Source organism: Anolis carolinensis, chromosome 3 (genome assembly GCF_035594765.1).
Source record: "Anolis carolinensis isolate JA03-04 chromosome 3, rAnoCar3.1.pri, whole genome shotgun sequence".
Taxonomy (NCBI): Eukaryota; Metazoa; Chordata; class Lepidosauria; order Squamata; family Dactyloidae; genus Anolis; species Anolis carolinensis.
In genome coordinates, this window is record NC_085843.1 from 66,075,779 (window position 1) to 66,089,835 (window position 14,057).

Here is a 14,057-nt window from a genome sequence, read left to right on the forward strand (position 1 = left end):
AAGGTTGTTTTTTGTTTTGTTTTTTGAACTGCACAGAGTAAAGGTAAAGGTAAAGGTTTCCCCTCTGGGGGGTGGTTCTGATCTCCATTTCTAAACACCTCCTAGGTCATGTGGCTGGCATGACTGCATGGAGCGCCTTTACTTTCCCGCTGAAGCAGTACCTATTGATCTACTTATATTTGCATGTTTTCGAACTGCTAGGTTGGCAGAAGCTGAGGCTAGCAACGGGAGCTCACACCCGTCCCGCGGATTCAAACCACCAACCTTCCAGTCAGCAAGTTCCGCAGTTTAGTGGTTTAACCCGCTGCGCCACTGCACCCCTAGTTAAGTGATCAGCAAAAAGTTCCTGTACATTTTGTGAGGGAACATTTAATAACTCCTCTCTGGAGTTGGATAATTCAGACAGAGGGAAGGAGGCAGATTGTCAGGAGTCTATGTTTCCTCATAATGATAGTTATCTCTGAATCCAAGGAGCGAAGGAGGCTGAGACAAAGGGGCTCAGAAAGCTGCACATGCTGAAGACTCTTTACCATCATTTATTGAGTAATAAAGTGCCAATGAGAGATATGGGGCTCTGGTTATTAAACAGGAGACACTACCTTAATTAGACACCTCATGTCTAGGGGCAACTGTATATAGATCACATGCCCACTCCCTGGCAGCTTTGATGCTTTCAACCTCTTTCTTGACAACTAACAATACTTCTGCAAGTTGGTGCTTTCCTGCCCATGGACTGGATCCCATTTAAGACCTCATTTTACTTCTTGCTGACTTTTTTTGTCTAGACTATTGGCAAAAAAAACCCAAACAAACCCTAAAACAACTGTCAAACACCCTCCTGCTTCTGTCTTCATTCTGTGACTGACCTGGACCAAATAAACTACTCAACAGCTCTTGCATTCCAACATCTTAATTCCTGGGACATTTCCTGACTGTAGCATAGAATGGAACAGATAGAACGAGAGTATAATTTAAGTTGTTACTGTGATCCTTGATTTTTTAAGTTGATAGACCTGCTTCCTCTTTTATTTTTTTCCTATTTTCCTTTTTTAATGATGACCAAAATTGCTAAGCATTATCTCTTGATGATATGTTACTTAGGTTCCTTATCGGTTACATGCTGTATTAGTTCATGAAGGCCAAGCGAATGCAGGACATTATTGGGCATATATTTATGACAGCTACCAAAGGAGGTGGATGAAATACAACGATATATCTGTGACCAGGTCTACTTGGGAAGAGCTTGAACGGGACTCTTTTGGTGGTTACCGGAATGCAAGTGCTTACTGTTTAATGTATATCAATGATAAGGAACCATTTTTGATACAAGGTAAATAATATGCAAAATACAAAGATTTGATTTGGATTGTTTTGTTTCAAACGATAAAGATATATATGATAGACTCTCTAACCCTTAATCTCTTCCTGACATCAGAAAGACCAGAGTACTGCTACTTTGTAATTTTGGCACATTTGTATAAATATTTTGCTGCATCTCATTATGCTTCTTGAGTATAAAAATGTATCAATTTAAAACAAACGACTCAAGGGTTGCTGGTAATGCGCAAGAAATTGGGAGGACGACTACTGTGGATCACATTCCTACACAATAAACTTGAAAAACAGAAATACAATAATGTAGATAGAAGAGTCTTGCTTATTTAAGGTTAATTATAGCAATGTATATCATTAATCTGTACATTAGTTTGTAAAACAAGCTAAAATTTTCATTTCCATTATATTCCCATAGCTGTGCCCTGTGTGTTACTGATTTAGACATCTGGGTTTTAAACATGTTACAAAAATATGTATGCATTTTGCTTTTCATATTCTTTAATGGATGGAACATATATGTTGCATGTTGTTACAGAAGAATTCAACAAGGAAACAGGGCAAATGGTTGTTGGAATCGACACGCTGCCTCCTGATTTAAGAGATTATGTCAGAGAAGACAATAAGCGTTTTGAAAAAGAGTTAGAAAAATGGGATGCCCAGATTGCACTGAAAGCACAAGAAGAAAAAGCATTAATATCCCAAACAGCCAGGGTGCCTGTGCCTTTTACTGCCCGAGGTTAGTAAGGAAAATAACCAACTCTTCTTCTTTTCATCAACACTCCAGCCTGTTATTTAGTAAAATCAGAGCAGTGAGAGCATTCAGCAGTGAATGCCCAGTGCAAGGTTACTTTGATGGTACTCTGACATAGTTACAATTTCTCCAGCTCTCCCCAGTAGCTGCTCAGGCTTCCATTAGGGCATGCAAATATGCAAATAAAATGCCAAACTATTTTTTCCCTTGATGGAAAACTAGTTATACTGCATATTTTAGACCATATACTTGTAGTTAGATATCATCAGAAATATTGTTTGGGTCAGATATCACAATAAGCCAGGGTTCTAAAGAATCCTGTTTTGCTGGAAATGAATAAAATGTATTTATGTCCACAATAAAGCAGTGTTGCTCCTGCTTGATTGCCCCTCTAGGTGTGACAAGCTAAACAGCTACATACCCTCCATTCACAACTTGTTTGTGATGATATTCGAACCAAAGATTTTGGCTTGTGCCTGGGTGTTTGTATATGGTTTAACCCACCACCTTCTAAACTGTGGGTTTTTTTCTGAAGGTCACCTATTGGCTGTTTTAGACATTTGCATAAATCCGTTGTACAGTGTTTACAGTCTACTCTGTAGAAGATGTTTCAGCTGTACATCTTAAAAAGGAAAATCAACCAGTTTAACAAGGTTCACAAATGTTTATTTTTTATACCTATATTAAATACCTATATACCCAGAGTTATGTGAACATTTCTGGGGCCAAAAGGAGTCCTGAGTGGAAAAGTTTAATAGGAAGCCCTGGTTTAACTTACCTTGCACATTTGTTGTCTTACACTGTTCAGATGAAAAAAGGCTGCCTCCGGTAAAATATCTCTGCATGCTAATGCTCTTATTTTAGTAGTATAATGAGACAGATTCAAACCCCAGTACTTCATTGTGTGAAGCCAAAGTTTTGTTTGTTGTTTTCATGTAGCAATTCCCACTGTACCATTTGAATGGGAACATGTTTCAGAAACTTGTAGAGCAAGTTCATGGGAATTGTTTGAACTAGTTTGATCCCTGCTGGGCTTAATGTTTTAACAGTAGTCTCATTGGTCTGTTTTCTATAAACATGGTATTTTCGTCCTTAAGGATATAGAATGTTTACTGTCTTCCCCTTTCCCCACCATTCAAGGAGAAGATCCAGAATACTTGGAACAACCCTCAAGGACTGATGTTTCAAAGCAGCTGAAAGAAGATTCTATACGAGCCATCACAAAAGCATTTACTGAACAAGAAGATAAAAATCCTGAAACAGTTATGAATGTGGTAAGACATGAAAAATATGGACGTCAACCAAACACATTTACTGTGCTCATGAGTTACACTCAACTGTAATTTAGAGCAGGGGTAGGAATTAGAAAAGGAAGCTCTTTTTCTCCAAAAATCCTGAGATCATTTTAAAAAACGCCAACAGAATTTAACAACAGAAAATCCCCTTTCCCAATGTACAACCCATCATCTGGAAGTGTTTCTCAGAATGTTGCTTTTGATTTAGATTGGCAGGAACCTAAACTCATGGCTGATTTAAAGCAATACGCTGGGTGAGCTGCCTGCTTCTCAATTTCCTCTCGTTTGTGTTTGGAAGCTGCTTCTTCTGCTTTTGGTTAACCATGGCTTATAAAGATCTCTACATGAAAAACCATATTCAAATTAAATATATGGAGAGATACCCATGTGAGATCAGTAATTTAAATAAAAGCCACCACAGTATTGTAATGAAGAATCACTGCCTGATATGGTTTGTAGATTATAACTGACTCTTTGAATTGTGCTTTAAAACAAACCAGCAGAGAGGGGAGCTGTTGCAGCAGTCTCTATAAACAATCCCACTTAACAATCTGGTTGCCGTCCTTTGTACCAGTTGAAGTGTCCAAATACTCTTCAAAATCAGCTTTATGTAGATCATATTGAAGATATATGTCGGATATAGCCAATGCATGTGTTTCCAGGGGTCAATATATCTAGAACAGGCTGAGATAGAGCTTTTGTTTCTGCTTTTAGTTAGTCATGACTTGCCATGTTCTCTACCTGTTCAAGTTGAATTTACTGTGATATCTAAGTGAAATCAGAAATGTGAGTTAAATTCATTGCAATATATTTTCATTATCTAAAATAATCAAAAATAACCTTGCAGTGCTTCACAATATTAGATAGCAATGTAGCCTATAATATATTCCCAACTATGTAAATGAACACAGTAAATATTTTGCTATTTGTTTTTCTTTGTTTTTTGTTGTTAACTTATTATACAGTATCATTTGCTTAAAAAAGCAAGAATCTGAGGAACAATTGGTATTTTTGTTTATTAAACTATTTACATCCCACCATAACTGAAAAGAATCTGAGGTCTTCAAGATTATTATCTGAGAGGCTTTTATAAAGCTATGAAGCACTACCTTTTCCCCATCTGTATTTTGATCTAGAAGAAGCCTTTAGTTCTTTAGAACAAATTTCAGGGTGTAAGCCAGTGTGTGTGGTAGTTTGAGAACCTGACTAAAACTCTGTAGACCACGCTCTCAACCTCAGATAAAAGAACAAATCAAGCTGTCATAATTTAGACCAGGGTAAGCAGCCATTGAACCTCCATGTGTTGATGAACTGGCATTTCCATGTGGTTCCCCATTCACTAAACTGGTTAGGACTGATGGTAATTGGAATTCAGCTATGCTCAAAACCTAGATTTTAGGACGTAATACATGCCGCTCGAATCAACCAGGCTTGCTGCATTTCAGCCGTGCCCGCCCAAGGAAGCGTGAAGACCTGTCACCCTACTCTGTCCCGGCTTCCCCTCATTGCTCCTAGCACACAAGAAGACGCCATGTGTGCTAGGAGCAATGGAGAGCTGCTACCTCACAGGGTACACAGGGCTTCCTCCTGTCTCTCCACTCACTGCTGTTGCTTCCACTCTAAAATGACAGCCTGCCCAGGAGGTGTGGGAACCTGTCACCTCACGCTATCCCAATTTCCCCCTACCCCATCATACAGGTGGTCAGGGAAGAAAGGAGAGCTGGGAAGGTGCCTCACTATGTCTTGGTCCCAGAGCCCTGTGCTGATGACAGCCCCTCACCTCTAGTGAGAGAGCCGGCTCCCCACCATACACACACGCTGAGGCTCACTTCTTCCTTCCTCCATGGCGCTGACCCTCCTGTGTCTCCTCCTTTCTCACAGCATCAGCTTGTCCCTCCACCTCTGCTTCATGCACCATTCCCTGGAGGAGGAGAGTCCTGCTAGCTTCATTTGCCAGCCAAGCCTCCCCTTGGCATTGCCTAGCAACCATGGCCAGTGTGAGAAGGGCATGTCTCCAAGGTTCCCAGAGGCCAATCCCGGTCTCCTTGGAGGGGATGGTGGCATATAGATGGCCCTCTTATCTCTGGACTTGGGGGCCCTGCACGAACGGAGACCGCTCACCACTGCCGTTGGGCCGCTTCCTGCCTTCATCCTGTTTTGAAGTGAGAGGATCGGGGGGGGGGGGGGGAGAGAGAATGGCCTTTGAAAAGAGTGGGAACCCCTCCCTTTCTCTCTTTGAAGGTGTCTGTAGTGAGGGGATGAGGAGACAGGAAGATGCCTTGTGTGTTAGGAGCAATGGAGAGCTGCAACATCAGACTCCTGGTACACAGGGCTTCCTCCTATCTCTCTTCACATGCTACTGTTGCTTCCACTCTAAAATTACAGCCCCATAATCCCACCCAGGTAGCGTGGGGACCTGTCATCCCAAGCTGTCTCAATTTCCCCCTGCCCCATCATACAGGAAAAAGCCTCAATAAGTTGCCTCAATCAGTTTTTCCTTATGGAAAGACAGAGAGCCTCCCATTATACATCGCTAGCTTCTTTTTGCAGTGGCAGGGTTGTTGTTTTTTTTTCTAGTTCAGCCCCAGAGCCGCCCCAGAAGTACTTGTAATTGGTGTGATGAGAACCATTGGGCTCCGTAGTCAAACTTGAAAAACCCCGTAGTTGCCACTGAAAAGAAGCCTATATGAAGAAGTCCATAGATGGGAAAAATTAATCAGTGTTCTGATATCACTCCTTCCTCTTGTGTAAACATGGATTTTTATGCTTAAAGTTTCCATTTAAGGTTTGTTATGTTGTAATTTTAGTGACCGCTACTTGCTTTGTTAATTAAGTTGTATGCACAAACACAGTTCTTCTTTAAATATCAAACTTTTACAAACTTCAAACAGAAGGTTTTGTTTCCTTCTTGAATTTGAAGGAAGAAAGGACTACAAGAGCTTTACCTTTGCATTAGTGCATTCCCCTCACTGTAACAAAGTGTGGTTTTGTTGTAATGTCAAAGTTGTTAGTATTCCTCTAAAAGCATAAGAAAGAGAGTAAAACACAAGAAATTGATGATAACTGTTGTTAACTAAATGTCTTCTAGTAAAGATTGGACATTGTGCTCCTCTCTGTATGTGGGCTGCTATTTTGAGTGTGCCTTAATTTTTAATTTTAAACCATTGCTTTCTTTTATAAAATGTCGTGAATAGAATGTTAAGAGTAAGATTGATAATCGAAGTAATTTAGCCTATTAGTTGGATAAGTTTGCCATCCTTTTTTCTTTCATGTTTCCCTTACCTGATTTTTCCCCCTACAGAAATCTGATAGCACTCAAGTTCCAACTGCTCCTAACCAGAAAGTTGTAGAGGTGCCGATTCCTGATGTAGGGACTTATGTGATTCAGTCAGAGCAGGGAGGTTATGATGATGAGGTACCACCATAGTCACAGATTTCTGTACCATTCATGCACTGCCTGATTAGAGATCTTTGGCATGCTTGCACATGGTGACAGTTAACTATCCTCTGTCTTTCTAAACGCCTACTTCAGTCTGGACTGACTTACTGCAATTCGCAAAATGATAAATTGGTCATTGTTGCTTATCTTTCCTAATGGCATATGCATGGTGTGGAACTAAAGTGAATTGAAATCATCCACATGCAGAAATTAAAATACCCTTGGCACATCATTTTTGACAGATTTCATAATTCTGTTTCTGAGAACCAATGCACCTTTATAAAATTATAGCTTGAATTGAATTTACTATTTTCTCCACTTTAGCTTTTAGAAAAATATAAACCCAACAGTAAGATCAGGACTATCAGGATCAATCCAATATGTATAAGTGGTGGGCGAGTATTTGAAATCTTCAGATTGCTGTATCTGGAAACATTTGACTAAGAATCTATATGGGCAAACAGTTTTGTTCTAATGGGGTAGAAATGAGCTGTATGTTGCCCCATAGGATGTTATTGGGCTTCAATTCTCTGCTTCAGCCTCTATGGCCAGTGGTCAAGGATGATGGGGGTTAACAGCCAGCAGGGCCAAGAGTTCGCAGTTTGTGAAATAAATATTTATCTTTGTATATTGAAACCCCCCCCCCCCATTGACCAGCATATGCCTTTTAAATTAATTTGATAGATTCTGTTGCTAGAGCTTTTCAAAAACATAATCTAATGCAAAAGCATTTAGATATATTAGACTGTGAAGAGTCAACTGAAGTTCCCCATTACCTTACTAGGAGATCTTAAAAAATAAAACAAAGGAAGGCAAAACCGATTTGCCCAAAAGCCTAAGTGACATTGAAAGGAATTAAATAACATTAGAAATTTTTATTTCTTTACCAAAATAAGTTAGGAGTACAATGAATTCCAAGTGTAATTTTAAATTCTGACTCCTGCAATAATTCTCAAACAGTTTATTTTTGTATAAAAAGTGCACACCAAAAGACAATCCACTTCAGTGCTACTCCATTGTGTATTATTACATGCACAAAATGGAATTTGTGATTCAAGTCAAATGAAGTTCAGATGCTAATTCAAATGGTAGTTCATTTCCCAGATGTTAATTCTATTGTCAAAACTTTTTATGTGAAATTGGTTTTCACTATACTCATGCTATACTCCTTGGTGCCTACTTACACCTAAAGAAATGGATATATTGTGTACGAATGTTCTGTGAAGAAAATAGGCTAACAGGCAGGTTATCTACTTCAAATACCTTTGACTGATTTGTAAAAGAAAATCCTGGGTGTTTAAAGTGGAGACAGAAGTCTGCACACCTGCATTTAGTAAACATCGACAGTAATATATAAGTATCATTTCACCACCAGGAGCCCCGGTGGCAGAGTGGATTAAAGCCTTGTAACTTGAAGGTTGGGTTGCTGACCTGAAGGCTGCCAGGTTCGAATCCCACCTGTGCAGAGCGTGGATGAGCTCCCTCTATCAGCTCCAGCTCCATGCGGGGACATGAGAGAAGCCTCCCACAAGGATGGTAAAAACATCAAAACATCCAGGCGTCCCCTGGGCAACGTCCTCACAGACTGCCAATTCTCTCACACCAGAAGCGACATGCAGTTTCTCAAGTCGCTCCTGGCACGAAAAAAAACCCACCAGTTGACCATGGGAGTAAAGAACTACCATGTGGTTCCATTCAACTAGTGGCTTAAAAAAGACAAGAATGATTGATGGACAATACATCCACTAGCCTTAATATCCCCCCATGGTTGCAATTTAAGGTTTATGGGAAATACACTAGCTGAGCTGATATCATAGCTTTAGCTAAAAGGATCCAAATGAATGCTCTTGCCAGGCAATACCCACATGCTCAGTATCTAGCATACTGTAAGAAGTTGAAAATGATTGTTGCGTTTGCAGCCTAATTCTGAACATTCTAGACACTTGTTGCTTCCCATTGTTGGAACTGAAAGTTTGGAAGACCTTATTCTGTTTCTTTTTACATCTATATTAAATCCTTTTACAAACATGTTGAGATAACGTTCAGTTGCTTACCTCAGAAGCTGTTCAGTGCTCTGTTTCAGGCAGAACCTTTTAATAAGATTAGAGCAAAACACATAATACAGCGAATCACATTAAATACATACCAATCATCTGCAATTGTGTGTGTTCTGAAATTATGTTCATTCTGAGAGCAGTTTATTCCTTATTTAGAAAGCGAGGAACTCTTACAAGTGTGACAAACTAATTAAGCTTGCTAACAGCTCATATTCAAGTTTTGCATGTGTGGAAAGCTCTTTCCTCTTAAATGTTATTATTTTCCTGTTACAATTTTAGCAGAAATCTAAGTTACACAATTACTGTGCTGGAGATATGTTGGAATGCAATGATTTCAAGTCCACTGATATGCTGAAATGCTTGCCACTGCAGTATATGCATGCAGGTGTATATGGCATGAATATAGTATAAAATCACACAGTGACTTGAATTTACATTTCTCATCATTCAAAATGTCTATATATCTATATCTATATATATATATTAAATCTCCTGTGACAGGTCATGCTGACCCCGAACATGCAAGGTGTTATCATGGCTATAGCTAAAGCCACGAATGTGTATGACAAATGTGGACCCGAAGCAGGGTTCTTTCAGGTACAACCACCATTTTCAATTTTTCCCCCTCTGATTGTTTTTGTACATCAATAAAAAACCATGACTTGTTCTTGCAGTTTTCCGTTTATCAAACAATTAAATGCTTTTATTTCCTTTTCCTGGAAAGATAAGCATATTACACAGCAGCTTCTAGGATTTTTAAACACTCTTGTAAATATAACCTATTATTGTATGTTCTCACACAAAGATAAGAAAAATTAAACAAATTGGTGTCCAAATTTATATATATGGTGTCCATATATTTAACAAATATTGACAATTTTTATTTGAATTACAGAAGTGCGATCAAGTGTTTACAGAATTACAGAAATGTGATCAAGACTGGCTAAAATTAGACATACTTGTCTAGTAGTAGATTTTAGATGGTTACATAGCTAACATTCACTGTTGAATTTTGAAACAGTTAAGTTTAGAGGGTTGTGCTACTCATACCTAGACTGGACAGTAAGCCATGTTTGACCTTTATTATCATTTCCATGAATATACTTCCTCTCTTTTAAAGAAGATATACCATAATTCTAAGCTCTAGCACTTATACTCTCCCTTCCCCGTATTTACTTTTCTGGACAATACCATGCTACACATACAGACTAAAGTTTCAATAGAGATCCAAACTTTACTTCTTAGGGCCAGTTTGCAATATATTTGCATTTCTCAGTATATGTAATTGATTGTTGATTTTTACCCTTTCTCCCCTAGCACCAGTAATTAAAAACTTAGTAATCTCTTTCTAATGGCAAAGTGTCTTGTCTAAGTAACATAAGTGTAATTGTATTTGCAAAGCCAGCTTTTATCCTATAGAGGTATAATATGGAGTAAGAGTTAACCACAAACATATTAGGTAGAATGTGTTCAACGTTACGGACTTGTCATCCAAACCCAATGGTAATTTGAGTAGTTTCTCAGGGGGAAGCAGTGTTTAGTAGACAGATGTGAATCAATTCTGTAAATATGGACATGATTTCTTTGGGACAAGCAAACAAGAATCCTATTAATGGTTAATTATTGGGAACGTTGGCTATAATGCTTTCTTTTAGGCCATTCTTTATAATGATGTAAATGGTTATGAAGCTGTTAACCATACAATTAACCATATAGTTCTCTAATCAGATACCATGGAGAATCATAATTACTCAGAAGACTTAACGGTTTGCCTACTTCTCCCTTTGTAAAAGGGAGGACCAATGGAACAATCTGTGCAGTCAGAAGACTTACTCATTCCTCATATTATTATTAATATTATTAATAATTATTACTCATATCTCTGCTTGCCAAGTCACGATACTATAAATACAGTGGTTCTTTCCCAGGCCTGCAGGGTTCCTACCACTTATCTTTTGTTTCAGTAAGATATTGCCAATCTTACTTAGATTCTCTTTTTTGGATAGCTTCCAATGATAAATGAGATCTTGGAAAACTAGCACACATAATTCAAATGTCACTTATCTGGTGGAGGGAATAAAGTTGCATGTGCTTATTTCATTTTATTGATTATCTAAGTAAGTCTCTTTCATTTCAATTATGCACATTTATACTTTAATAGTACACATTTAACTTACATTACTTGAAGTGGGAAACATTAGAACTCCTAAGCAGTAAGATGAAGAAATTACATTATTCAAATACATATGTGAAAAGCAGACTTTGGTACCATATGGGGCTGTGTCTTATTGCAGTTCATAAGAAATATGTTTCATGTATCTTTCAAAGTTTTGAAATATAAGTTGAGTATCCCTTATCTGAAATGCTAGGATTTTGGATTCCCCTCCCTGCCCCAGATTTTGAAACGCCTCACACACACACATACACATATACATGTATATACATACACACACACACACGGAGGAAATAGGCCCAATACAAATTTCATTTAGGCTTCATATATAGTGCATATAGTTGGAGGTAATTTTATACAATATTATTAATATTTTGGGCATGTTTACGTACTTCAAACTATCACTATATTAGCTACCCATGTAGGCAGTTGCATATTTTGGAAGGTCTTTTTTCTTTTTTTAAAATGCTAATTTGGTCTTGTATGCTTTCAGCCCTGTCAGTGTCATTTGTTTTTGCAATTTTTCAAATGAATATTGAAAATTGAATATTTTGTTACATTCTCTGTAACCTATATGTTAATATAGTACTTTTTAAATGGTTAGCCATATGCACTATATGTACGTTTAGATAATTAATTGATCTTATAATTACATCTTGTTGGTTTACAATTTAAAATCAATTTCTCATTTTCTTTAGAAACTGGGTTCGATGGAAACCATTTTTAAATTTCATTATATATAGTTTCTTTTTCCCCTGCTAAATGCAAGTCTGTGAATCATATGTTTCCATAGCAGTTCAAAAGTGTTGAGTAATAGGGCCAAATGTTATTAGGCAATACACATTTCTAGAACCCAAATAGTTGTCCAAGTTTTAAAAAATGTTTGTTTTCAGTGATACCACTAGATTAAAGCCTGTAAAATTTTAATGCTGAACACTTTCACTGTAAACGTTGAAGCATTGCAAATTAAATGACTGCATGTTAATTATTTTGTGTTTAGGCAATAAAATCAGAATATGCACGGTTACTCAAATTGGCTCAAGAAGACACGCCACCAGAGTGTGATTACCGCTTGCATCATGCAATTGTGTACTTCATTCAAAATCAGGCCCCAAAGAAAATAATTGAGAGAACACTGTTGGAGCAGTTTGCAGATCACAATTTAAGTTTTGATGAAAGGTAATTATGAAAGATACTTTGAAAAAATACATTTTCTAAGCAGGTTGTTTAGAAAAAAAAATTCTTCTTCGCACACTATTGACATGAATTGATCACTCCACTTTATATCTTCCTCTACCTTTTTACCTACAATTATTCTGTGGCTTGAACAAGTAAAAACAATGTCCAGATATGCAGATTTACAGTATGTTAATTTTATTTCATTTACTGCCTTGCGTATGTTTGTTTGTGAATAGAAATAAGTTTTTATGGCTCCTCCTGGTGGCACTTCCTTTAACTACTAGCAAAAGAGATGGAGGGAAAAACTCATGAAATGATAAACATTTCAACAAAAGTGCACTTTATATCACTAAATAGGAACAAATATGTGATTGTAAACATTGCTTCTAAAATCTGCTCTAAAGCTATTGAGTCTTCTTTAGATTAAGCAATATTGCAAGCTGGACTTTGAAATGAAATAAAAACGAAAGAAATAAGAGTATATAAGACAAACAAAATAGAAACAGGTATTAGCAGTGCAAGAAATGGAGTCAACTTGAACAGATTGGAAGAGGAAGTATATACAGCTAAAAATCTAATAAAATGCAAGAAAGTTTATGCATCCTTTATATCAGGGGTCCTCAAACTAAGGCCCGGGGGCCGAATGCGGCCCTCCAAGGTCATTTACCTGGCCCCTGCCCTCAGTTTTATAATATAATATTTTATATCAGTTTTAATAATATAATATTGTATATACATATAATATTGATAGAAATATTACAATGTAATACTAATAATAATACCACATAATAATATTAATTATATATTATATATTACATGTAATATTACTAATAATATTACAATATAGTGGTATAATTCAATATCTATATATATATAAAAGAGTGATGGCATCATGGCGACCCACAAAACAACAAAACTACAGGCCCTCCAACCTCGAAATTTGACAACACAACCCATCATCCACGCCTCTAGGTTGATACAACAAAAAGAAAAGAAAAATAAAGTCCTAATTAGAGAGAGAGGAATAATTGCTTTTATCCAATTGCTGCCAGTTAAAAGGCTAAGCTCCTCCAACTTGGTCTCCTAGCAACCCAGTAAAAAATAATAAAAAACACTAAAAAATTAATACAATAAAATACTATAATAACAGAAAATAACTAAAAATAATACAAGAAAATAATAAAATATAATAAATAAAAATATATCTTACAATAAAATTAATTTTAAAAATGCAAATAAAGTCAAATAAAAATTACACAACAATTTTTAACCAATACCACTACCACTTTGACACAGCAACGCGTGGCCGGGCACAGTTAGTAGTAATATATAATGCTAATATTGTTCTATGCTAATAATATAATATATTGTATATAGATATAAATTTTAAGCCGCTCTGAGTCCCCTTCAGGGTGAGAAGGACAGGATATAAATGTAGTAAATAATAAATAAATAAATAAATAAATTTTGACTTAGGCTCGCCCAAAATCTGAAATGACTTGAAGGCCCACAACAACAATAATCCTAATTAACTTGACTATCTTCTTGGCCAGAAGCAGGTCCACACTTCCCATTGAAATCCTGATCGGTTTGAGTTGGTTAAAATTGTTTTTATTTTTAAATATTGTATTTTTCTTTCGTTGTTGTTGTTGTTGTTGTTGTTTTTGCACTACAAATAAGACATATGCAGTGTGCATAGGAATTTGTTCATTTTTTTTTCTTCAAATGATCATTCGGCCCCTCAACAGTCTGAAGGATTGTGGACCGGCCCTCTGCTTTAAAAGTTTGAGGACCCCTGCTTTATATGATGACAAAGCAAGGATGGCTA

General features: G+C 37.0%; 1 protein-coding gene across 6 annotated transcripts in view; it reads left to right on the forward strand.

The window, feature by feature from the left end:
* The window catches only part of usp25 (ubiquitin specific peptidase 25), an 88,716-nt gene that overhangs the window by 62,798 nt on the left and 11,861 nt on the right, over positions 1-14,057 (forward strand). For 4 of the 6 annotated variants that reach the window (XM_062974996.1, XM_062974997.1, XM_062975002.1 and 1 more), the window contains exons 16-21: positions 1,102-1,330; positions 1,871-2,071; positions 3,227-3,360; positions 6,683-6,796; positions 9,379-9,474; positions 12,051-12,229. In XM_062974996.1, the coding sequence (XP_062831066.1) occupies positions 1,102-1,330; positions 1,871-2,071; positions 3,227-3,360; positions 6,683-6,796; positions 9,379-9,474; positions 12,051-12,229 (953 nt within the window). The remainder of the gene's footprint in view (positions 1-1,101; positions 1,331-1,870; positions 2,072-3,226; positions 3,361-6,682; positions 6,797-9,378; positions 9,475-12,050; positions 12,230-14,057) is intronic. The other 2 variants (XM_062974998.1, XM_062974999.1) reach the window with 2 other exon arrangements.